Below are 26,971 nucleotides of genomic sequence, written 5' to 3' on the forward strand. Positions count from 1 at the left end.
ACAACAATCATAACTAAATGCTATAATGTTGGTGATCGCCAACAAAACTGTAGTGGAGTTACAACAGATGGAGCTCCAGCTATGACAGGCGAGCGCAAAGGAATGGCCTCTATGGTATGCGCCAAGGTGCAGAACAGCGGAGGTGAGGCAGTTAAAATGCACTGCATCAACCACCAAAAAGGACTCTGTGCCAAGACAGTACAGCTTAACGATGTGATGAACACTGTTGTGAAAACAGTAAACATAATTCGAGTACAAGCACTGTACCACAGAGAATTTCAAACTTTCTTAACTGACATTGATACTGAATATGGGGACCTGCTCTACCATTCAGAAGTGCGCTGGCTAAGTCGTGGCTCCGTGCTTCGGCGGTTTTATTCTCCGAGATCAGAGATAGACCAGCTTTTGAAAGAAAAGGACCGACCTCTTCACGAGCTGAGTGACCCTCTATGGTTGGCAGACCTGGCATTTTTAGTTGATCTCACTGAACACCTCAACACACTCAACAAAAACCTAAAAGGTAAAGACCAACTCGTACCACAGCTTCACGCACATATGAAAGCATTCTGTGTGAAGCTCCGACTCTTTGCGGCACAGTTAGACACCTTCAATGTCGCACACTTCCCCACACTGTCCGAAATCAGATCTGCATTTCCAAAGGTCAATCTCTCTGGTAAAAAGGGGAAATGTGCCTGTGATCACATCCCTCCTGACAGAATTTTCTCAGCACTTCCAAGATTCTTCTACTATTGAGAACGATATCAAGCTGTTTGCGACTCCCTTCATGATAAATGCAGAAGAGGAAGAGAGTCTGCAATTAGAACTCATAGAAATGCAGTGTGATGATTCTCTGAAGAATCAACATCAGCTTCTCCCTTTACCTGACTTCTACAGGAGCTTGGAAGAAGCCAAGTTTCCTCTGATGAGACGCCATGCAAAAAGAATGATGAGTCTGTTCGGCTCAACATACATATGTGAACAAACATTTTCTCTGATGACGCTAAACAAAAGCAGATTGCGAACCAAAATTACCAACGACCATCTCTGTGCCGTCCTTCGCATCTCAACCACAAAACTGATTCCGGACCTGCCAGCAATCCTGCAGGCCAAAGCGCAACTTCATTGTTGCCACTGAGCGCAACCATGTTCCCAAGTTCAAAATTTATTACACGTTCCATGTGTTATTATTACGCCCTATTACTTAAATCATTTTATGTTGATATCATTTTTAAAACAAATATTAGTTGATCTGTTAACAATCCAAACTTATTTGCATAACTAGCTTGAAATATCCTATTCATGAAAAGCAGTGTTGTAGGCTGATTGATTTAGTTTACTAAATAAACCAGGTGAGGCAATATATACTTCACCTCGAGTGAGTGGCCTGGCTGTTTGTGTATTTTAACGCATATGGCCCTTGGTGAAAAAAGTTTGGACACCCCTGTTATAGATTGTTGAGATCAGATTTTCGAAGGTTATTATATCTGACAGAGCCACAGAGAAGGGTAGATAGAAGGTGTGTGTGAGCAGTGGCTACACTGGCATTGGGAGTTGAAAATGGTTTGGTTCTGTAAAGGGAACCTAGTTTGATATACATATATATATATATATATATATATATATAGGATATATATACGAGGCATGAATTTTGATGGAGGAAAAAGACAAGCCGTTATTAAGCATCTCAGTCAAGTATTGTAGAATCCGAGGTAAATTGGGCACTGTTGAGTTCATTCCTTGAGACTGGTTCCAGGCACAGAATCTTTTCCATTTTGCAGCATAAGATTTTCTAGTACTAGGCCTCCTTGCCTCTAGAATGATATCCATCACTGATTTACTGAGGGATGGTGAAGGAGAGATTAGGTAATTAGTCAGGCTGCTAGGTTCAAGGTTTGCAGCTGAGGGTGCAGAATCTGGTTCTCCTGCCGAGACAACAGGGAAGGAATATGAGGCAGGTGCCATGGAGCCGAGCGTGACACTGCGCAAGAGTGGGTACCAGTGTTGGTGAGGCCAGTCTGGTGCAATTAAAATCGTCATTGGCTTGTCCTGTTTGATCTTTAATAGTAGCTTGGAGAGCAGAGGCATAGGAGGAAAGGCATAAACCGATAAGATTTTTCCAGCATCCACTGTCCATGCTAGCTTGTGGGGAATCTTTGTGCAAAATTGGTCCAGTTGATGGTTCTGGGGAAGAGGCAAAACAGGTCTATATCTCGACTCCCCCATTTGCTTGTCAACATGTTGAAAATCCTTGGTTCCAATTCCCACTCGTGTGGGTCCATGAGGTTTCTTAGTCCGTCTGCCTGTGTATTTAGTTTTCCTGGCAGGGATTGAGCTTGCAGATTCACTTGGTAGCTCAAGGCTGTGTTCCACAATGCCATGGCTAGTCTGCAAAGGGAGTAAGAATGTGTACCCCCCTGCTTGTTGATGTACCACATGACAGTGGTGTTGTCCGTCTTTACCATTAGTTGTCCTGGAAGAATGTGGTCCTTGAAGGCTGTCAGAGCATTTCTGTACAGCTAACATTTCCTTTTGATTTATGTGCAGGTGCATTTAACTTGGGTTCTATTTGCCCTGAATGCACTTTCCTGCCAGGTGAGCCCCCCATGCATAGTCTGATGAGTCTGTTACGATTTGGGCGGCAGGGGGTAATGTGAATGGTAGTCCCCCCTGTTTCTGTGGAAGGCCTCTTCCTACCAAAGGAACTCAAGGCGTAGGCAAGGTATGATAGGAATCCTTTCTTCTAGATCCTGTGAATGTTGACACCATAGGCCTTTGAGATACCATTGTAGTTTCCTCATATGCATCCTTGCATATGGAATTAGAAGAATGCAGGAGGTCATGAACCACAAGGCCTGCAGTATTTGCCTTGCAGATAGCTGGGTTTTTGTGGCCACTTGTTTGAAGTAAGTTGTCAAATGAATCTGTTTCTCTGGCGTGAAAAAAGCCATCTGGGAAGTTATATTCAAGCTTGCTCCCAGGAATATAATTTGTTGGCAGGGTACCAGGTGGGATTTCTTTTAGTTTATGGTGAACCCCAGACAAGTCAGTACCCTTTGAACAAAGGCCAGATGATTCAAAAGAATGTCCTTGCTTTTTGCCTGAATTAGACAATCGTCCAGGTACGGGTATACTTGAATATTTCTTTGCCTGCAAAATGCAATGACTGGAGCTAAGCACTTAGTGAATACCCTGTGCGCAGTAGATAGGCCAAAGGGCAGTGCAGAGAACTGATGGTGCATGTAGCCTGCTTTGAAGCGTAGATATCTTCTGCAAGACACCCTGACAGGGATGTGCAGGTACGCTTCTTTTAAGTCTAGTGTTGCCAACCATGCATTCTTGCCTAGCATAGGAAGCAGCTGGTGAAGAGTCAGCATTTTGAATTTTGGTATCACCAGAAAGGTGTTTAGAATAGAACAGTCCAGGATAGGACGCCATGTATTGCCTTTTCTTGGTACCAGGAAAAGTCTCGAATAGAAACCGTGTCCATTTTCCTCTTCTGGCACCAACTGAATAGCTCCCATGTTTAAGAGAGACAGTACATTATTTTGGGCCTCTGTCCACTGATTTGGGGGGTAGATCTGGCCACCCGCTTGGTGTTGGTAACGTGTGGAAATGAAATCTGTATCCTTGGGACACTATATTTAAAACCTATTTGTCCTGGGTAATGAGTTTCCAGTTTTTGGCCTGCAGACCAATCTTTCCGCCTAAAGGAGCATGAAGTTAGGAAGTGCTTGGAAGTTTTAAAAGCAAGTAATTGAGACAGTTTTCCATGGGGGGGGGGGGGGAGTCTTACTATTCCCAGGTTTGGGTGCGGAAACCCCCCACTGCCTAGTCTTGTGTCTCCCTTGGGACTGAAACCTGGGGTTTCTGCTGTGTCTGGGTTTAACTCGAAAAGACGTGGAAGGGGCTGGAAAGGGGAAGGACCAATTTTTAGAGGGCCAGTGCCTACTAAATCTAGGAGGTTGAACTTGTAAGAAATCTTTAACAGTTTGCATAGATTTAACAGTTTGCATAGATTTACCTTTATCTTCCATCTTTTTAAGAACTTCCTCAGCCTTGTTGCCAAACAGGCAGTCCAGATTTAAGGGAGCTTCCAACAATTTAGCTTTAACATTATCAGGCAAACCTTGCTCCTTAAGCCAAACATGCCTTCCGAGTACAGACCCAGTAACAGCAGCCCTGCAAGAGGCCTCTAATGAATCAAAACCACATTGCAAAGTAGGTTTTCCAATCTGTTCAGCGGAATGCATTAAATCCTGTAATTCTTTATTTTCTGTTTAAGCAATCCAATAACATGCTGTTGATACTTCAACATATGAAACTGGCAGCTTAGAGCCCTAATGGCCAAGGTTGCAGAAGTGTAAACTTTCTTACCCCATCTATCCAGTGCCTTGGAGTCTCTATCAGAGGGGTATGATTTTTAGCAGTAGAAGCCTTAATGGCCTCGGGTCCCTGTGAAATAGTCTCTGGATCCACAATTCGATTTTTAAAAAGGAACTTGTGAGAATCAGGAACCCTGTGATATCGGTCAGGTTTTCTGGGAGCAGGAGGCAAAGAATCAGGGGCCAAACTAGTTTCTGAAAAGGCATCATCAACAATGTCTAGTACAGGAGGTATAGCTAAAGGCCTATACTGAGGCAGGAGTAAGAAAAGTACAGTTTTGTACCTACCATAAATGTAGATGTTCGAAGATCCACATTGCTGCAGTCCTAACACTTGGGTAGTCCGCTGTCCCTCATTCGGCCCGAATATCAGAGTATAAGGCTGACGTCGGTCAGGGCGCACTTGACTGACATCAGAACGTCAGGGTACAAGTGCGCATGACCGACGTCATATCCTCAGTCTTTTCTTGCCCCAGATGTCAGAAGACCCTAAAAAGAAAGGTCCAACCCCAAAGACCACAACTAAACAAACAGCTAGTCTAACACCAAAAATATGTATAATATATACAATATATACAAAATGCAATATACAAAAAACAGTTTACCTCAGATGGACAACTCAACCCATACAACCACCTCAAACAACAGAGGGGAAGGAGGGAGGGTAAATTGGACTGCAGCAATGTGGATCTTCGAACATCTACATTTATGGTAGGTACAAAACTGTACTATGTTCTTCATCTCACATTGCTGCAGTCCTAACACTTGGGTAGAATCCCAAAGCAGAGGTAAGGGAGGATGGCTAAACTATAATGAAGCAGGAGCTGCCAAAATGCCCTGCAACACAGCAGTGGCAAAACCAGCCCTGGATTTAGAGTACAAGGGAAGGTGGTAATGCCTAGAGAAGGTATGCACTGAACTCCAAGTGGCTGCCTCCAAAATATCCTTAGTAGCCACCCCCTCAAAAAGCTGTTGAAGTGGCAGTAGCCCTAGTGGAATGAGGTCTAATCCCAGCTGGAATCTCTTTGCCATGATGGGAATAACAGAAAGCAATGCAAAATCCAATCCACTTAGAAATAGTTTGTTTTGACACAGGCTTGCCCTGAGAGCACAAAGCAAAAGAAACTAATAACTGCTGAGATTGTCTGAACCCTTTAGTTCTGTCCAAATAATATCGCAACTGCCTGTGAACATCTAAGGTGTGCAAAATCTTTTCCCCTTTAGTTTGGGGATTTGCATAAAAAGTAGGCAAATGAATAGTTTGGTTTAAAGCCACACTAGAAACCACTTTAGGCATAAAGGAGGGATTGGTACGTAAAGATACCCTATCCTTGTGAAAAATTAAGAAAGGCTCAACTGCCATAAGGGCCTGTAATTCAGAAACCCTTCTTGCAGAGGTAATGGCCAACAAAAAAGCAGTCTTCCATGACAAATATTTCAACTCAGCAGTAGCTGCAGGCTCAAAAGGTTGTAGAGTGAGTTTCTCCAACACAAAATTGAGATCCCAAGCAGGAGTAGGAGCTTTTCGTGGGGTCTTATATTCTTTGCCCCTCTGAGAAATTGCTTGAATAAAGGATGAGAAAACAATGGTGGGTCACAATCGTAGTGAGCTGAAATTGCTGCAGCATGAATCTTAATAGAAGAGAAGGACAAACCTTTGTCCAATAACTCAGTAAGATATTGAAGAGCCACACTTAAATCAGGCTCAGAAACATCCAAATCCTTAGCTGCACTCCAAAATAAAAATCTCTTCCATTTATCTGCGTACACTTTCCTTGTACTAGGCCTTCTGGCTTCCAAAATCACATTCAAAACTTGTTGTGGAAGTTGAGGCCCTCTATGGTTTAAAACAGAATATGCCATGCTGTTAGGTGAAGAGAGTGAAGTTTGACATTGAGCAAATGACTGTCCTCCTGGGACAACAGATGTGGAATCAAAGGCAAAGGCCATGGAGGCTTCCGTACTAGACTTCTCAGTAGTGGGTACCAGTGCTGTCGAGGCCAATCTGGAGCTATCAAAATCATCCTTGGCTTGTCCTGTCTGACCTTCAGAAGTACCTTTGGGAGGAGAGGCAGAGGTGGAAAGGCATACACATGAAGATTTTTCCAACTGAAAGAAAGAGCATCCACTTTCCAAGCTGTGTGATGAAACCGCTTTGTGCAAAACTTTGGCAGCTTGTTGTTTAGTGGAGAAGCGAACAGATCTATGTCTGGAGTTCCCCAGGACACTGTCAATTTCTGAAATACATGAAGATCCAGTTTCCACTCGTGGGGATCCATGATTTGTCTGCTTAACACATCTGCTAAGGAGTTCTGTGCTCCCGGCAGAAACCTTGCCTGAAGACTTAGTTGCAAACTGAGAGCAGTCTCCCACAAAATCATTGCTTGCCTGCATAGAGGATAAGAATGTGTTCCCCCTTGCTTGTTGATGTACCACATGACAGTTGTGTTGTCTGTTAGAATCAACACCTGCCCTGGAAGAAGTAAATCCTTGAAAGCTATTAATGCAAACTGGACTGCTAACATCTCCTTCATGTTGATATGTAGATGTTGTAGTCTGGCAGGCCACTTGTCTTGTATCCACTTTCCATTTAGATGAGCTCCCCAAGCTATGTCTGAGGCATCTGTCGTTAAAATCTGACTCGCCTCTGGCCGGGTCACAGAGAGTCCCTTGTTTAGGTGACATTCCTGAGCCCACCACAAAAATTCCTTTTGAATGCAAGGTATTATTTGAATGACAGTGTCCAGATCCTGGCAGTGCTGTGTCCATACATTTTTGAGATACCATTGTAGCTTCCTCATATGCAGTTTGGCATTGGGAAGCACCAGAATACAAGATGCCATGAACCCTAAGGCTTGAAGGACTGTCCTTGCAGTCAGCCCGGACTGATGAGATAGTTGATGGAAGTAAAGGGATAGACTCTTGTTTGTCCGGGGTTAAAAAGGCCATCTGGGATGCTGTATTCAGTCTCACACCCAGAAAGCACATGTCTTGAGAGGGTACTAGACTGGACTTTATTTCGTTCACAGAATACCCCAGGCATCTTAGCACTGCTATTACATAGTCCAAATGACGAAGAAGCTCTTCCCTTCCTTGAGCCAGAATCAGGCAGTCGTCCAAATAAGGATAGATCTGTATTCCTTTTAGCCTGAAGAAAGCTATCACTGGAGCCAGAACTTTCGTGAACACTCTGGGCGCAGTAGATAAGCCAAAGGGCAATGCAGAGAACTGATAGTGAGAAGTCCCAGCTCGAAAACGCAGATACTTCCTGCAACTTAGTCTGATAGGAACATGCAGGTAAGCCTCCTTGAGATCCAAAGTTACCATCCAATGATCTTTGCCCAGCAGAGGTAAAAGCTGCTGCAACGTCAACATTTTGAACTTGGGAATGTCCAGATAAGTGTTGAGGATAGACAAATCCAAAATTGGTCTCCACGTGTTCCCCTTCTTTGGGACTAGGAACAGGCGAGAATAAAATCCTAGGCCCCTTTCTGGCAAAGGAACCGGCTGTATGGCCCCTATTTGGAGTAGCAGTGAAATTTGCTTGTGAGCCTCTATCCTTTGTTGAGGAGGAATGTCTGGCATGCCTTTGAAAGGAGGCAAGGTATGGAAATAAAACCTGTAACCGTGATGTATGATATCCAGTACCCATTTGTCTTGGGTAATCAAACTCCAATTTTCTCCGAAAAGTGCCAACCTTCCTCCCAAAGGTGCTGCCAGGCGAGAAGGTTCTGGCAGCTGAAAAGGTAGGTCATTGGGTCTGTTTACGAAAGGACTGACCCCTGCCCTCACTTGAAGACTGTGCAGGAGAACTCCCTGTTCTGGGCCTGAAAGAGCTCTGACCTCTGCCCCTGCCACGTCTAGATCTACCCCTAGACTGGGAATCATAAGAAGGATACGTCCACCCTTTAGTAGGCCAATTTCTACTAAACTTTGGAGGCTGAACCTGCAAAAAATCTTTAACAGTCTGCATAGACTTAGCCTTATCTTCCATTTTCTTTAAAACTGCCTCAACAGGAGAACCAAACAAGACATCCGATTGCAAAGGGGCATCCAAAATCCTAGTTTTAACATAGTCAGATAAATTTTGATCCCTCAGCCAGGCATGCCTGCGAAGAACTGACCCAGTGGCAGCTACCCTAGACGAAGCCTGTACAGCATCAAAACCACATTGCAAAGAATGCTTACCCACCTGCTCAGAAACCTGCACTAAATCTTGTAACTCTTTACAGTCAATACCTTCCGCCAGGGCATCAACCTTAGATTTCAACTGAGAAAGGAGATAATTTTGATATTTCAACATGTGAAACTGGCAATTCAAAGCTCTCATGGCTAGAGTGGAAGAAGTATAAACTTTCTTTCCCCATCTATCCAAGGCCCTGGCCTCTTTATCTGCAGGAACCGGATTTTTGACAACAGAAGCCTTAACACCCTTAGGCCCCTGGCTAACAGTTTCTGGGTCTGCCCTAGGACTCTTAAAAAGATACTTATGAGCTTCAGGCACCCTGTAATACCTATCCGGTTTAACAGGAGCAGGAGGCAAAGAATCAGGATTAAGAGAAGCCTCTGCAAACACATCTTCCACCACATCCAGAACAGGAGGAATAGCTAAAGGCCTATGCTGGGGTAAAAACAAAAATTCCCTAAGCCTTTTCCTGGAATCAGAGAAATCCTGACCTTCCCATTTAAAATGCTCTCTCATGGAGTGAAGGGTCTCTGAAAAAGAAAAATCCTCAGGAGGAGAAGCAGAAGGAGTAGAATCATCCATATCAGAATCAGAATAATGGGAATACTCCTGCAAGTCTTCAGGCGAAGACTCAGACACATCCGAAGCCTGCTCATAATCCCCCAACACAGGTTCCACCCTAGGCCTCTTATCAGGAGGGGGCATAGAGCCTCTAATTAAAGAAATTAAATCCTCTGCCATTTTGAGCATGTGCTTCTTGGGCACAGCACCTGAAGAACTGGGAGTGACACCCACCGAAGCTAAACTAGACCTGCCTCTAGGAGAAGCCTTGGAAGCAGAAAGAGGGCCTAGACCCCTTAGAAAGGGAGGGGAGTACAGTTACTTGAGAAGCCCCTACAGCCTGCCCTGCCTCCTGGGAGGCCACATCCTGTAAAATCAAAGTTTCTCCCTGGGTCTCCAGAGAGGCCTCCGTCGGAACCACCGGTTCCACTGACACCTCTAAAGAACTGGCGTCCGGTTCGGACAACTCCTCTAACCTAGGTTTAACTGCCTTGTCCTTGCGCTTCTTTGAGGAAGCCGGCGTCGGAGCATCCGACGGCATTTTGTAATTGCACCGCTTCCCAAAGACCAACCTTGCACAATCCAACCTCCGCTTTATAGTGCGTTTGTTAAACCTAGCACAAAAGCGGCATCCAACAACGTCGTGCTCAGGTCCTAAACAAGGTATACACAAATTATGATAATCTCTATGCGGTATCTGTTTCCCACAAGAAATACAGTTATTCACTTTTTCTGACATCCGGTAAACCACTGAGGCAAGAAAAAACCAAAATATTCCCCAACGGGGTACTTAACCAACTCTGACTTCGGTCTGAAACTCCGAATTCGAAAAATTTCAGAACGCCGAACGGCACTTGCAACACTGCTTCTGCATCGGACCATGCGGCAAAAAAGACTGAGGATATGACGTCGGTCATGCGCACTTGTACCCTGACGTTCTGATGTCAGTCAAGTGCGCCCTGACCGACGTCAGCCTTATACTCTGATATTCAGGCCGAATGAGGGACAGCGGACTACCCAAGTGTTAGGACTGCAGCAATGTGAGATGAAGAACATTCCCTAAGCCTCTTTTTTGAATCAGAAAAATCCTGACTTTCCCAGTGGAAATGCTCCCTTGGAGTATGTAAGGTCTCACCAAAAAAAAAATCTTCTGTAGGGGGAGCAGAGGGAATAGAGTCCTCTGTATCAGAATCCTCAAATAGACAAGGGCAAATCCAGAACATCAAAAGAATCAGAAATTTCAGAATCCTGTTCAGAAGATTCATAAACAACTTCAGTCCTAGGTCTCTTAGAAGGGAGAGGTTGGCTTCCCCTGATCAGAGTTATAAGATCTTCATCCATTCTTATTTGTTTTTTAGGCATAGAGGCCTGAGCATGCGGCCTGGGCGTCAGTTTCTTAGGCATGGTTCGAGATTTTGGCCTAAACCAAGAAAGAGACGTCTGTTTAATATGCAAGTCTGTAGGCCTGAATACACCCTCAGAAGCCGGTGCCAGCACAGCGGCTCTGGACCCATCCAAGGTATCAACATCCACAGGTTCCACAGTTGAAGAATCTCGCGACATACCGGACTCCGAATGGGTCTCAGTAGAGGCCTGCGAAAGTAGCGGGCATCAGGGGCTGCGAAAGCGCCTCAATGAGTACCGGCGAACTGGCTACTGGATTAGGAGAAGTGTCGTCAGCAGCTTTGGACTTCGGCGGCCTGTTTGTCTTTATCTTTGCATTTTTTCGGAATCCCGGTAGTCGGATGGTTAACTGACATTTCTAGATAATTAAACTGAGAACCAAAATATTTAGAAGCGAAAATATACAGATGACTGATTTTAAATAAAGCACAAAACAGACAGCAAGGTACATCGTGGTCAGGGCCTAGGCAAGGAATACAATACGACTGAAAATCTTTGAGAGGTATTTGCTTTCCACAAGTAATGCAATTATTAACTTTTACTGACATTGGTAAGGAGCAAGAAAAAGTTTCCCCAACGGGGTACTTAGCTTTAGTTGCAGACTTCGGTTCTGAAACTCGAAAATGAAAATTTCTGGAGTCGGCCGACCGGCACTTGAGAACTGCTTCTGCTTCGGGCACCGCATGGCAAGAAAGACTGATGTAATGGCGTCGGCTGCATGTTTTATACCCCTGACGACCTGACGTCATGGAAGAAGGACAACAACTGACGCAGGACCCATGACTTTGTTAATCAGGCCGACTAAGGCCTATTGCAAGCAGATAACCCAAATGTAATGACTGCAACAGTGAAACACGAAGAACATCTGCAAATTGACAGAACTTTTTCAGATGATATAAGAATGTCATTTGGTCTTGATAAATGTGCAAAAGCGACCTTTAAAGCAGGAAACCTGCAGCACCAGGAAAACATCAGTTTGAGACTAGAATGTGATATAAAAGAACTTGAACAAGATGGAGTGCATAAATGTTTGGGAATTGATGAAGGATCAGCAATAAAACATGAACAAATGCGAATATAATTTAGAAGACAAATTAATTCTGAAAACAGCATGGACATCTAGGAACAAAATCTAAGCTATAAACCAATTTGCTCTTCCTGTCCTAACTTACAGTTTTGGAGTGACTGACTGGCCCCAAAACGTGTTGGAGACATTAGATAGGAAAACAAGATGGATGCTTCACGCTCACCAAATGACTTACAAATATCAATGCTTATGAAGATTATATATTCCCCGTTCCAAAGGAGGGACAGGCACCTTGAAACTGATTACATGTATAGATCTGCAATCGTGGGACTTCACACATATCTGCTGACCGCACAAGACCCAAACACAGTGAAAGTTTTGAAACATGAGGAGAATAAATCTCAGATGACGTCTCTGCTTAATCTAGCAGAAGCATATCGGCATCAAGCAGGAATGGAAATCAAACCAGAAGGAGATAAAAATCAGGCAGCAAGCGAATGTGCCAAAAAAAAAAGAAAGAAAGAAATGAGGAAAACGCATAGATATAGTTGCAAGTATAGAAAACTTCTAGAAGAACCTCATATGTTGATCAGGAATGAATGCAAAAATGGTTAAGGAGAGGAGAATTCAAACCAAGAGAGGACAGGGTTAATATTGGCGGTCTAAGATAATGGGCTGCGTACATATTGGCTTACAAAGTCCATTGAACATGTGGGAGAAACAGACAAATGTGGGTTTTGTAAAACCTGACTGGAAACAGTCGCACACCTCGTTGCTGTTTGAGACATACTAACGGCAGGAGGACTGTTTACTGAAAGGCATAATAATGTGGCAAGAATGTTGCACTGGGGATTGTGTAAACATTATGGTATTGAAGTGGCTGAAAAATACTGGAAGCATGAGCCACAAAGCATCACAGAAAATGAAGTCTACGTCACATGGGATCACCCATTACCAACAGTTCAAAAGACAGATGCTAGAAAACCGGATATAGTGGTCTGTGAAAAGACGAAAAGTACAGTTTTGTACCTACCATAAATGTAGATGTTCGAGGATCCACATTGCTGCAGTCCTAACCATTGGGTAGTCCGCTGTCCAGTCGGCCCGAATACCAAAGTATATGGCTGACGTCGGTCAAGGCGCATTAGACTGATGTCAGGACGTCAGGGTACTAATGCGCATGACCGACGTCATATCCTCAGTCTTTTCTTGCCCCAGATGTCAGAAGACCCTAAAAAGACAAACCCCAAACCAAAAAACCAAAAAACCCTGCACCAAACATATATACAATATATACAAATGTACCAGAGTATATCTTAACCCACACCAACACCCCTAAACACAGAGGGGAAGGAGGGAGGGTAAATTAGACTGCAGCAATGTGGATCCTCGAACATCTACATTTATGGTAGGTACAAAACTGTACTATGTTCTTCACTCCACATTGCTGCAGTCCTAACCATTGGGTAGAATCCCAAAGCAGAGTTAAGGGAGGCTGGCAAATCATAAGGAAGCAGGAGCTGTCAACATGCCTTGCAAAATAGCTGTGGCAAAACCAGCCCTAGATTTAGAGTAGAGAGGAAGATGGTAATGCTTAGAGAAAGTATGCACTGAACTCCAAGTAGCTGCCTCCAAAATATCCTTAGTTGCCACCCCCCTTAGAAATGCTGTTGAAGTGGCAGTAGCCCTAGTGGAATGAGGCCTAATCCCAGCTGGAATCTCCTTGCCATGATGGGAATAACAAAATGAAATGCAAAACCCAATCCACTTAGAAATAGTTTGCTTAGACACAGGCTTGCCCTGAGAACTCAAAGCAAAAGAAACAAACAACTGCTGAGACTGCCTGAAATCCTTAGTCCTGCTTAAATAATAACGCAACTGCCTATGTACATCTAAAGTGTGCAAAATCTTTTCCCCTTATTTTGGGGATCTGCATAGAAAGTAGGCAAATGAATAGTTTGGTTTAAAGCCACACTAGAAACCACCTTAGGCATAAAGGAAGGATTAGTACGTAATGATACCCTATCCTTATGGAAAATCAAAAAGGGCTCTACTGCCTTAAGGGCCTGCAACTCAGAAACCCTTCTTGCAGAAGTAATAGCCAACAAAAAAGCAGTCTTCCATGACAAGTATTTCAATTCAGCAGTAGCCGCAGGCTCAAAAGGTTGTAGAGTAAGTTTTTCCAACACAAAATTGAGATCCCAAGCAGGAGTAGGAGCTCTACGTGGGGGTCTTATATTCTTTGCCCCTCTAAGAAACTGCTTGAACAAAGGATGCGAAAACAATGGTGGGTCACAATCATAGTGAGCTGAAATTGCTGCAGCATGAATCTTAATGGAAGAGAAGGACAAACCCTTGTCCAATAACTCAGTAAGATATTGAAGAGCCACACTCAGATTAGGCTCAGAAATCTCTAAATTCTTTGCTGCACTCCAAAATAAAAATCTCTTCCATTTTTCTGCGTACACCTTCCTTGTACTAGGTCTTCTGGCTTCCATAATCACATTTAAAACTTGTTGAGGAAGTTGAAACCTGCTGTGTTTCAGAACAGAATATGCCAGGCTGTTAGATGAAGAGAGTGAAGCTTGACATTGAGCAGGTGACCGTCCTTCTGAGATAACAGATGTGGAATCAAAGGCCATGGAGGCTTCCTTACCAGACTCCTTAGTAGTGGGTACCAGTGTTGCCGAGGCCAATCTGGAGCTATTAAAATCATCCTTGGCTTGTCTTGTCTGACCTTTAGGAGCACCTTTGGAAGAAGAGGCAGAGGTGGAAAGGCATACACATGAAGATTTTTCCAACTGAAAGAAAGAGCATCCACTTTCCAAGCCGTGTGATGAAACCCCTTTGTGCAAAACTTTGGCAGCTGGTGGTTTAGTGGAGAAGCGAACAGATCTATGTCTGGAGTTCCCCATGACACTGTCAATTTCTGAAATACATGAAGATCCAGTTTCCACTCGTGGGGATCCATGATTTGTCTGCTTAACACATCTGCTAAGGAGTTCTGTGCTCCGGCAGAAACCTTGCCTGTAGAGTTAGTTGCAAGCTGAGCGCAGTTTCCCATAAAATCATTGCTTGCCTGCATAGAGGATAAGAATGTGTTCCCCTTGTTTGTTGATGTACCACATGACAGTTGTGTTGTCTGTTAGAATCAACACCTGCCCTGGAAGAAGTAACTCCTTGAAAGCCATTAATGCAAACTGGACTGCTAACATCTCCTTCATGTTGATATGTAGATGCTGAAGTCTGGCAGGCCACTTGTCTTGTATCCACTTTCCATTTAGATGAGCTCCCAAGCAATGTCCGAGGCATCTGTCGTTAAAATCTGACTCGCCACTGGCCGGGTCACAGAGAGTCCCTTGTTTAGGTGACATTCCTGAGCCCACCACAAAAATTCTTTTTGAATGCAAGGTATTATTTGAATGACAGTGTCCAAATCCTGGCAGTGCTGTGTCCATACATTTTGAGATACCATTGCAGCTTCCTCATATGCAGTTTGGCATTGGGAAGCACCAGAATACAAGATGCCATGAACCCTAAGGCTTGAAGGACTGTCCTTGCAGTCAGCCCGGACTGAAGAGATAATTGATGGAAGTAACTGGAAAGATTCTTTTGTTTGTCCGGGGTTAAAAGGCCATCTGGGCTGCTGTATTCAGTCTCACACCCAGAAAGCACATGTCTTGAGAGGGTACTAGACTGGACTTTATTTCGTTCACAGAATACCCTAGGCATCTTAGCACTGCTATGACATATTCCAAATGCTGTAGAAGGTCTTCCTTTTCTTGAGCCAGAATCAGGCAGTCGTCCAAATAAGGATAGATTTGAATTCCTTTTAGCCTGAAGTAAGCTATCACTGGAGCCAGAACCTTTGTGAATACTCTGGGAGCAGTAGATAAGCCAAAGGGCAATGCAGAGAACTGATAATGAGAATTTGCAGCTCGAAAACGCAGATACTTTCTGCAACTTAGTCTTATAGGCACATGAAGGTAAGCTTCCTTGAGATCTAAAGTTACCATCCAGTGATCTTTGCCCAGCAGAGGTAAAAGCTGTTGTAACGTCAACATTTTGAACTTGGGAATGTCCAGATAAGTGTTGAGGATAGATAAATCCAAAATTGGTCTCCACGTGTTCCCCTTCTTTGGTACTAGGAACAGGCGAGAATAAAATCCTAGGCCCCTTTCTGGTACAGGGACTAGCTGAATGGCCCCTATTTGGAGTAACAGAGAAATTTGCTTGTGAGCCTCTTTCCTTTGTGGAGGAGGAACGTCTGGCATGCCTTTGAAAGGAGGCAAGGTATGGAAATAAAACCTGTAACCGTGGTGAATAATATCCAAAACCCATCTGTCTTGAGTAATTAAATCCCAATTTTCTTTGAAAAGAGACAGTCTTCCTCCCAAAGGAGCTGCCAGACGAGAATGAACTGGCAGCTGAAAAGGCAGGTCATTGGGTCTGTTTACGAAAGGACTGACCCCTGCCCTCACCAGAAGTCTGAGCAGGAGAACTCCCTGTTCTAGGCCTAAAAGAACCTTGAGCTCTGCCCCTACCACATCTAGACCTACCCCTAGACTGGGAAACATAAGCAGGATATGTCCATCCCTTAGTAGGCCAATTTCTGCTAAACTTTGGAGGCTGCACCTGCAAAAAATCTTTAACAGTCTGCATAGATTTAGCCTTGTCCTCCATTTTCTTTAAAACTGCTTCAACAGGCGAACCAAACAACACAGACTGTAAAGGAGCATCCAAAATCCTTGTCTTAACATGCTCAGCTAAATTCTGATCCCTCAACCAAGCGTGCCTGCGAAGAACAGAACCAGTGGCAGCCACCCTCGAGGAGGCCTGCACAGCATCAAAACCACATTGCAAAGAATGCTTACCCACTTGTTCAGACACATGAACTAAATCCAGCAACTCTTTACACTCAATACCTTCCGCCAGAGCATCCACCTTAGATTTCAATTGTGAAAGGAGATAATTTTGATATTTTAGCATGTGAAACTGACAATTCAACGCCCTCATGGCTAAAGTGGAAGAAGTATACACTTTCTTTCCCCATCTATCCAAAGCCCTTGCCTCTTTATCAGAGGGAACAGGATTTTTAACAACCGAGGCCTTAACACCCTTAGGCCCCTGAGAAACAATTTCTGGGTCTGCCCTAGGACTCTTAAAAGATACTTATGAGCTTCAGGCACCCTATAGTACCTATCAGGTTTAACAGGGGCAGGAGGCAAAGAATCAGGGTTCAGGAAGCCTCTGCAAAAACATCTTCCACCACATTCAACACAGGAGGTATAGCTAAGGGCCTATGCTGGGGTAAAACAAAATTCCCTAAGCCTCTTCCTGGAATCAGAGAAATCTTGGCCTTCCCATTTAAAATGCTCCCTCATGGAATGCAGAGTCTCTGAAAATGAAAAATCCTCAGGAGGAGAAGCTGAAGGAGTGGAATCATCCACATCAGAATCAGAATAATGAGGAAACTCCTGCAAGTCTTCAGCCGAAGACTCAGAAGCCTCTGAACATTGTTCAAAACTCTCAAACTCAGGCTCCACCCTAGGCCTCTTATCAGGAGGGGGCATAGAACCTCTAATCATAGTAATCAAATCCTCTGCCATTTTAAGCATATGTTTCTTAGGCACAGAACCTGAAGTGCTAGGAGAAGCCCCCACTGAAGCTAAACCTGGCCTACCTCTCAAAGAAGTCTTGGAAACAGAAGGAGAGGCTCTAACTACCTTAGGAAGAGAGGGAAGAACAGTTACCTGAGAAGCCCCCTCAGCCTGGCCTACCTCCTGAGAGGGCACATCCTGTAACAGTAAAGTCTCTGCCTGAGACTCCCCAGAAACTCCTGGCAAAACTTCTGGCTCCACTGAGTCTTCTAAAGAACCGACGTCCGGGACTGCCGGTTCTTCAACCCTAGGCTTTGCTGCTTTGTCCTTGCGCTTTTTGGACCAAGCCGGGGTCGGAGCATCCGCCGGCATTTTATAATTACAACGCTTCCCAAACACTAACCTGGCACAGTCTAACCTTCTCTTAATAGTGCGTTTGTTAAATCTAGCACAAGAGCGGCATCCAACAACGTCGTGCTCAGGCCCTAAACAAGGTATACACAAAGTATGGTAATCCCTATGAGGTATCTGTTTCCCACAAGAAATACAGTTATTCACTTTTTCTGACATCCGGTTAAATACTGAGGCAAGAAAAAACCAAAATGTTCCCCAACGGGGTACTTAGCCAACTTTGATTCGGTCTGAAACTCCGACTTCAGAAAATTTCAGAACGCCAACCTGCACTTGCAAAACTGCTTCTGCATCGGACCATGCGGCAAAAAAGACTGAGGATATGACGTCGGTCATGCGCATTAGTACCCTGACGTCCTGACATCAGTCTAATGCGCCTTGACCGACGTCAGCCATATACTTTGGTATTCGGGCCGACTGGACAGCGGACTACCCAATGGTTAGGACTGCAGCAATGTGGAGTGAAGAACATCTAGAATTATCATCGAAATCACCACACCTAGCGACTACAGTGTCTTGCATACAGACAGACACAGTGTCATAAAATATCATGATTTGCAGGCAGAAACGACAGCAGTGTGGAAGAAAGATACCCAGACGGTCCCAACAATAGTAGGAACAATGAGTCTTATAAAAAAAAAGAATCTAAAATTGTATTTAGATATGTTACCAATACATGTAACTCCACAGAAATTGCAGGAGTCATCATTACTGGACACATAGTGGGTGCTGCGAAGAGCACTTCTGGCTGACATCAAAGATTGAAACAAAACTAATTTCATGAACCTTAATTGCACTTAGACTTGGGAATGGGGTCCATTCCAGTCATGGTATTAGAAACCCAAAAGATGCGGAGAAATTAAGAAAGGGAGTATGGAGGCCAGTCACAAAGTGGTGAAAGAGCAGGCAGAGCGGAGGTGAAGGTGACCTTTCAACGATTTTTAAGCTGGTGAAAGCTGCCAGCAGGACAGTGAAAGCTGAGAGAGAAAAGTGAATGTTGCAAGCTGCATGAGACAGAAAAGGCAAATGTTTCTCGAGTTACCTGAAGTAAAGTATTCTAAAGCGCACACACACACACACATTATATATATATATATATATATATATATATATATATATATATATATATATATATATATATATATATATATATATATATACACACACATATACATACATACATATACACACACACACACACACACACACACACACACCCCCCTTCCACAAACACAAGAAAATGCTCTCCAATGTACAGTAAGAGGAAGCACAGTAGGTTCTAGTACTTGGGAAACTCTTATTTTTTGGTTAATATAATCAAGACAGACGTCTGGACTAATGATACTCAAGTTTAAAGCGATTCAGTTATTACTGCCCCTCCCAAGAATTTTCTCCTGTCTCCACTTCCGTAAGGGAGAGACTGGCAGACAACGACAAAGACTTCAAGCTTTGACTGGTGACAAGCAGAACATAATAACATGGCAAAGCTCGCTTAAATCAAGAGCATCAACTTGTATGCAAGCAACACTACATGCAAAATAACAGTAGGGTCGAGACAGGTAAGAAAGCTCTGTTACAAGTTTATACATTTTATTGTCTCTCCCTCCCCTATGAGTGCAAGGGGAGCAAAATGGGGTAACTTTTTCAAAGTTAGCTCTGCACCTGCCATTCCAAAGAATTTGATCGTTCCCACTAGGATCCCCTTTCTTCAGCAGAGGATAACAAATCAGAATAGCCCCCCCCCCCGAAAAATTCCCACCACCACCCCCTGGAATAAGCAAGCAGACTACCGCTGTTCACTCCTCATTATCCCCTCCCACCCTTTGCTGGCTCCTCCATCAGTCAAGCTTATAACTGAACTCTGGTCATTAAGGTTGCACTGGCAGCTCCAGCCCTCTAAATGTCCGTCTGTATGTGTCTGTCGGTTAGCATAACACTTTGTTAGATACTTTTTTTATGGTTACATATTCTGTATTACCTGTTGATTTTTCACCATTCTCGGTCAAACATTCCGTATCACCTGCTGATTTATCACCATTCTCTGTTACACATTCTGCATCACCTGTTGATTTTTCACCATTCTCTGTTAAACATTCCTTGTTGGCTATTGGGCTTTCAGTTTCTTTGTCTTTAACCTTAGATTCCACTTGTTCTGCACTTTCCTGACTTTCTTGGACTGCAGCAACCTTCACTTCTACAACTTCATCTATGGCCAGAGGACTGCTGCACGCAGATGAATCTAGTGTACGCTGGCAGTGAACACTTTCATCCTGGTTCTTCATATTTACCTTGTCTCTTACTCTTCAATTAAGGACAAGCCTAAAAAGCAGAAAATAAAGACAAGTCATTAAAATATAAAATGCACTTCACTAGCCTGTGTCAAATCTAATCTCTATAATGCAATTCATTAAGAATATTAATGCTTCATTATTTATCATGCTGACAATCCACAATTTCATTCCTTGTAATATCCACCCCCATATTAAATAAAAGATGGGACTGATTTTACAGATATCACTTTGACTACCACCTGTACCATGCAGGTGGTAACCTCAAAAGAAAAACTGCAGCAGTAAACAGAAACACAACGCATTTTCTTCTTTCCAAATCTTCAAAAGAACCAGTAAACCCTTGGTTTGTTTATTCCCTGGACTGAACTGGAATAATACTTATATTAATTAGCATTTGTTTACCTATGAAGTCCTTATGGCCTATGAAAAAGCCCATTTTCGGGTGAAGGCCTGGCAGAAAAACTCCACAAGTTTCAATATAGTAGAAACAAATACATGACTACTTGGCACAGAACACGCCAAGATACTTAAAGACAACATTAGCAAGTACAAAAAAGTTAATGCAGACCATGGCAGTATAATTTACTCAAAATTGCGTCAAGCCTTTCATGTATGGTTAAAAATAAAGTGAAAGAAACATGCAATTGTGGAGATGGAAATGTAGTAAACATCTACAGCAGCTGCGCAGATATTTGTAAAAAAAAAAAAAAAAAAAAAAAAAGAGAGATGAAAAGAAAGAAAAGTGGTATGTGCTATTTTCAGATGAAAGGACATAGAAGCACAGTTGTGTACCTACCATAAATGTAGATGTTAAGAGTGTATTCACTGTTGCAGTCATTACACTTGGGTTATCCTGCTGGCAGGCTACCCGTAGTCGGCCTGAATTCCAAAGTCCTGGTCCAGCGTCGGTTGCTGTCGCCTCTTCCCTGACATCAGTGCGCCAGGGGTATACAAGATGCAGCAGATGCCATTTTTCTTGCCCCAGATGTCAGGTGCCCCCAAAAGGGTAGGCTAAAAATATTGCTTATAAAAAAGCATGCACTAACATAAAAATTACCTTCATCTACAAGCAAATACACCACATAGGTTGTATAGAATAGAGAAGTACAGATAAGTCCCATCAAAGAAAGGGGGATGGTGGGTGGGTAACCTGGACTGCAACAGTGAATACACTCTAACATCTACATTTATGGTAGGTACACAACTGTACTATGTTCGTGTTTCACTGTTGCAGTCATTACACTTGGGTTGAATCCCAAAGCGGAAGTTGGGTGGCTGGGTCTAAATAGAATTAGGAGTGGCTATGAGGCTCTGCAGAACTGCAGTGCCAAAGCCTGCTCCAGATTTAGAGTAAAGAGGTAAGTGGTAGTGTTTTGTAAACGTGTGCACTGAAGTCCAAGTTGCAGCCTCCAAAATATCCTTGGTTGGTACTCCTCTGAGGAAGGCTGCTGAAGTGGCTGTTGCTCTGGTTGAGTGTGGCCTAATGCCCTTAGGCACTGATTTGCCATGTTGTGAATAGCAGAAACGAATGCAGTGGCCTATCCATTTTGAAATGGTCTGCTTTGAGATAGCCTTTCCTTGTGATCCTGCAGCATATGCCACTAAAAGTTGCTCAGTCTTTCTGAAAGCTTTAGTTTTGTCCAAGTAGAAGAGTAGCTGTCTGTGTATGTCCAAAGAATGCAGAAGTCTCTCCCCTTTATTCTGAGGGTTTGGATAAAAAGTAGGCAAATGAATGGTTTAAGAGCCACACTGGACACTACCTTAAGCATAAATGTTGGGTTCGTCCTTACAGAAACCCTGTCCGGATGGAAAATAATAAAAGGTTCCACAGCCATTAGTGCCTGTAACTCTGAAACTCTTCTTGCTGAATTTATTGCTAAGAGCAGAGCTGTTTTCCATGATAAGAATTTTATCTTGGCTGTACTGGCTGGCTCAAAAGGAGGCAGTGTGAGTTTTTCCAAGACAAAACTGAGGTCCCATATAGGTGTAGGTGCTCTTTTTGGAGGTCTTATGTTTCTGGCCCCTCTGAGGTACTGACTTGCAGTGGATGTGAAAAAATAGGTGGTTCCGTATTCTAATGAGCTGAAATGGCAGAGGCATGGATCTTAATTGATGAGAAGGATAGGCCTTTGTCCAGCATCTCAGTTAGGTATTGTAAAATCTGAGGAATATTTGGAACAAGCATGTCAATTCCTTGTGCCTGGTTCCAAGCACAGAATCTTTTTCATTTTTCTGCATAAGATTTTCTGGTGCTGGGCCTCCTGGACTCCAAAATAACATCCATAACTGCTTTAGAGAGAGGTGTGTTCTGAGTGGTTATATTATCTGCCATGCAGCCAGATTTAAAAGGACAACTACGGCAAGCTGGACATTAATTCTAGTCTACCACAGCATTTCCCCCCCTATCTACTGATCCCTTCACTCAAAAATGACATTACTGCTGAAAGAAGCATTTAATTTCTCTGTTTTTGTGATTCCGACTGAACAGCTATCGGTACTGTGAGCCATCTTCCCTAAAAGTTCACTGTCACGCTTGCTAGATCCTACGACAAGTCGCCCAACTGCAGGAACACAGATTTCAGCAGAATTCAGTAAAGCATGCCCTCCTCTTCTCGTGTCACCCAAGAAACGCCCACTATCTAATTATGCTTGCCCTCTTTAGCATTTCTATTCAGTCTCGCCCGTAAACACGCCTTCTGATGTGCTTAGAAAACACCCTCGCACTGAAGCAGGAACTTCTTCTACAGTTAGTTGTTGCTGCACTTCTTGTTTTGCCTCGTGGAACGAAACTCTGCTACATGGTTCTGTGTAGCATTGTAGTAACTAACTTAGCCCTGTAGTAGTAATTATTAATAAATTTAATTTGCTTTCAACTAACAGCAGAGTATACTTTTGCAGTAAGTGTTTCGTTGAGAAAGAGGGTTCGGCAACAGCTGGAAATATGCAGTGACATTGAAAAGCAATGTAAGTTTGGCATGCTGATTTTACTGATGTTGGGTTTCTTCATCAGTTTATTTGACGTTTAGCTCAGAGTGCTTACATGCTCAAATAATTATACAAATCAGTCAGTAGTTGTTATATACTGGCATTTACAAAAAATTGCCCATCGTAAATGCCGCTTTGTAAATGCGGTATGCCGGTTTCGAAATGCTGGTTTGTAAATGCCACTATATAATGAAATAACTGAGCTCGTAATGTTTATCATTCTGTGTACAGCAAATCGAATAGGTCTTTGCAACATGGTCATTTTTTGAGTTCTTACAGCTGGACTTTGTAGCCTGGTTCCAATAGCAATGCGTTCCTTACTTTTTAATATTATTATATTGTAATGCACACTGTGGTCATTTTTGTACTAGTATTAAATATTAATGCAGTCATAATTGTGTAGTCTTGTTTTACATATATTCACTATATTTCAGTGTTGGGCTGCAGGACAGTATTTTTTTTTTTTTTTAGTACATGCCAGCATATGCTCTGCTTCAGGTTTTGTGTGTGGGTTCCCTTCCAGTCATATTCTACAAAGAAAATCAGAGAGTGTGTTTGGATCCATAGTCCCAGCCAGGGATGATGCGGATAATGACTTTTTTTTTTTAATTCTGCAAACTGCTTTATTAGGCAAAATACTTCGTGATAAGGGGCAATCAGTTACGCCCCTACTGATGATCATTGCTATCATTGCTTGCAAGCTATATTTCACATGAGCTTGTGTTTGAGTTGTTTTAGCTGTTGTCAATGGAGATTGTGCAACTCTCCTGAGTGGTGTGCTCCTGTTGGACTTTTACAAAAAAAAGTACAGTTGTGTAGTCTAACCATAAATGTAGATGTTAGAGTATGTTCACTGTTACAGTCATTACTGTAGGGTTCTTCCTACTGGCAGCAGCCCTCAATCGGCCAGAGTCCCAAAGTCGGGTCCGACGTCGGCTGAAGTCGCTCCTTCCCTGACGTCAGTACGCCAGGGGTATAAAGGCCTCAGCAGATGCCATATTCCCCAGTTTTTCTTGCCCAGGATATCAGGTGCCCAAAAAAATGAAGGCCAAAAACGTAATCAAAAGAATAAGTAAACCTAAAACTAGAACATTCCCAAATTTCACCAGCAAAAATACCTCAGAGAAAGAGAAGTGCCAAGGAGACACAGACAGTACTCAAAAAACAACAAAAGAGAGGATAGGAGGGAGGGTAACCCAGACTGTAACAGTGAACATACTCAAACATCTACATTTATGGTAAGAGTACACAACTGTACAATGTTCATAGTGGTTCACTGTTGCAGTCATTACTGTAGGGTTAAATCCCAAAGCTAAGAAAGGGTGGCTGGAGAAGGAACAGAAGGGGCAGCTACAAAACCCTGCAGGACTGCAGAGGCAAAGCCTGCCCTAGATTTAGAATAGAGAGGGAGGTTGTAGTGCTTAGAAAAAGTATGCACAGAACTCAAGTTGCAGCTTCTAAGATTTCCTTGGTAGGAACTCCACAGAGAAAAGCTGCTTAAGTAGCAGTAGCTCTGGTAGAATGTGTTCTAACATTAACAGGAACTGGTTTGCCATGATGAGAGTAACAGAACTTGATGCAGTGGGCAATCCACTTAGAAATAGTTTGTTTAGTGATTGCTCTCCCCTGTGAAGTAGAAGCATAAAATACAAACAATTGGTCAGATTTCCTGAAAATCTTGGTCCTGTCCTGGTAAAAATAAAGCTGCCTGTGCATATCTAAAGAATGCAAAATTCTCTCCTCTTCACTTTGAGGATTAGGATAAAAGGTAGGTAAATGAATAGTCTGATTCAAGGCTACTTTCGAAACCACCTTAGGCATAAAGGGTTAGTCCTCAGGGACACCCTGTCCTGATGAAAAATAATGAAGGGTTCCACAGCCATGAGTGCTTGTAATTCCGAAACCTCTTCTGGCAGAGGTTATAGCTAAAAGAAAAGCAGTTTTCCATGACAAAAACTTTAAATCTGTGGAAGCTGCAGGTTCAAAAGAAGACAAAGTTAACTTTTCCAAAACAAAGTTGAGATCCCAAGTGGGAACTGGTGCTCTTATAGGGGGGGCCTTATATTCTTTGCCCCTCTGAGACATTGTTTAAGTAACGGATGAGAAAAGATTGGGGGATCCGTATTGTAGTGTGCAGAAATAGCAGAAGCATGAATTTTGATAGACAAAAAAGATGGGCCCTTATGTAACATCTCTGTTAGGTATTGTAAAATCAGAGGAATGTTTGGAAATGCAGAATCAAAACCCTGGGCCTGATTCCAGGAGCAAAATCTTTTCCATTTACCTGCATAAGACTTCCTGGTGCTGGGCCTTCTAGCTTCAAGGATTACGGCCATTACCTGTTTGGTAAGGGTAGAGCTGTTTAAAGACCCTGGATCCGCCAGGCTGCTAGATTCAGAGTTTTGACATGGCTGTGCAGGATCTGGCCATTTTGTTGAGACAGTAGATGTGGAATTTGTGGTAGAATCCAGGGTGGACCCTGAGCCAGGATCATCAGGGTGGAATACCAGAATTGCCAAGGCCAGTTGGGAGCCAGTAAAATCATTTGTGGTCTGTCCTGTTTGATCTTCAGAAGTACCCGTGGTAGAAGAGGCAAAGGAGGAAAAGCATATACTGAGAGGTGTTTCCAACTGAATGAAAGGGCATCCACTTTCCATGCTAGTTTGTGGTAGGTCCTCATGCAGAACATTTGAAGTTGATGGTTTTGGGGGGGATGCAAAAAGATCTATGTCTGGGCACCCGCACGCCTCTGTTATCATCCTGAATATCCGAACATCCATTCGTGTGGATCTGAAAAGTTTCTGCTTAGTCTGTCCGCCAGATTGTTGTCCTTTCCTGGCAGGAATTGAGCTTGTAAGTCTACCTTGCAGGCCAGTGCTGTGTTCCGCAGAGTCATGGCCAATCTGCACAGGGGGTAAGAGTGAGAGCCTCCCTGCTTGTTTATGCACCACATCACTGTAGTGTTGCCCATCTTTATCAGTAATTGCCCTGGTAGAATAAGATCCTTGAAGGCTGTTAGGGCATTCTGTACAGCTAGCATCTCCTTCAAATTTATGTGCGGGTGCATTTGGTCCTCTGTCCAGGCACCCTGAAGACATCTCCCTTGCATGTGGGCTCCCCATGCATAGTCCGAAGCATCCGTCGTTATGACTTGACTGGCTGGAGTGGGTCAGAAAGGCTTCCCCTTGTTCTGGAGACAGGCCTCAGCCCACCAAAGAAACTCCTGCCGGAGACGAGGCAAAATTGTGATCACTGTTTCCAAACTGTGGCAATGCTGAGACCATACAACTCTTGAGGTACCACTGTATCTTCCTCATATGCAGTCTTGCATATGGTATTAACAGAATGCAGGATGCCATGTAACCCAAAGCCTGCAGAATTTTTCTTGTAGTAAGCTGACTCACTGAAGCCAGGTTTTTGAAAGAAGAAGCCAGTTGCACTTTTATGTCTGGTGTCAAGTAAGCCATCTGGGTTGTAGTGCTCAGAAGAGCACCCAGGAAAGTAATCGGTTGCGTGGGCACCAGGTTTGATTTCTTTATGTTCACTGTGAACCCTAGGCACCGGAGAAGATGCTGCACAAAAGCCAGATGCTGAAGTAAAGTCTCCTTGTTGTCTGCTTGAATGCGACAATCGTCCAGATAAGGGTATATATGAATTCCCTTCTGTCTGCAAAACGCCATTAATGGTGCCAGGCACTTTGTAAAGACCCTGGACGCAGTAGATAAGCCAAAGGGCAGCACAGAGAACTGGTAATGCTTCGAGCCTGCTTTGAATCTCAGGTACCTTCTGCACTCTTGCCTTATGAGAATATGCAGGTAAGCTTCTTTCAAGTCCAAAGTCACCATCCAAGCGTTCTTGCTCAGCATAGGCAGCAGCTGCTGCAGAGTGAGCATCTTGAATTTTGGTATTTCTAGGAAGGTGTTTAATACGGAAGGGTCCAAGATTGGTCTCCATGTGTTTTCTTTCCTGGGAACCAGGAAAAGTCTTGAATAAAACCCTTGCCCCATTTCTGAATTTTGTACCAATCCTATGGCCCTCATATCCATGAAGGACTGAACTTGCTGTTGTGCCTCTGCCCACTGATGCTTTGGCAGATCTGGCCATCCGTTTGGTTTTGGCAAGGT

General features: G+C 43.5%; 1 protein-coding gene across 1 annotated transcript in view; it reads right to left on the minus strand.

Moving 5' to 3' along the window:
• The window catches only part of TXLNA (taxilin alpha), a 1,198,503-nt gene that overhangs the window by 1,024,120 nt on the left and 147,412 nt on the right, over nt 1-26,971 (minus strand). The window contains exon 2 of the mRNA XM_044082609.1: nt 19,550-19,890. Within this exon, the coding sequence (XP_043938544.1) occupies nt 19,550-19,853 (304 nt within the window). The 5' untranslated portion in view covers nt 19,854-19,890. The remainder of the gene's footprint in view (nt 1-19,549; nt 19,891-26,971) is intronic.

Source organism: Protopterus annectens, chromosome 1.part1 (assembly GCF_019279795.1).
Source record: "Protopterus annectens isolate FY-2018-M chromosome 1.part1, PAN1.0, whole genome shotgun sequence".
Classification (NCBI taxonomy): Eukaryota; Metazoa; Chordata; order Ceratodontiformes; family Protopteridae; genus Protopterus; species Protopterus annectens.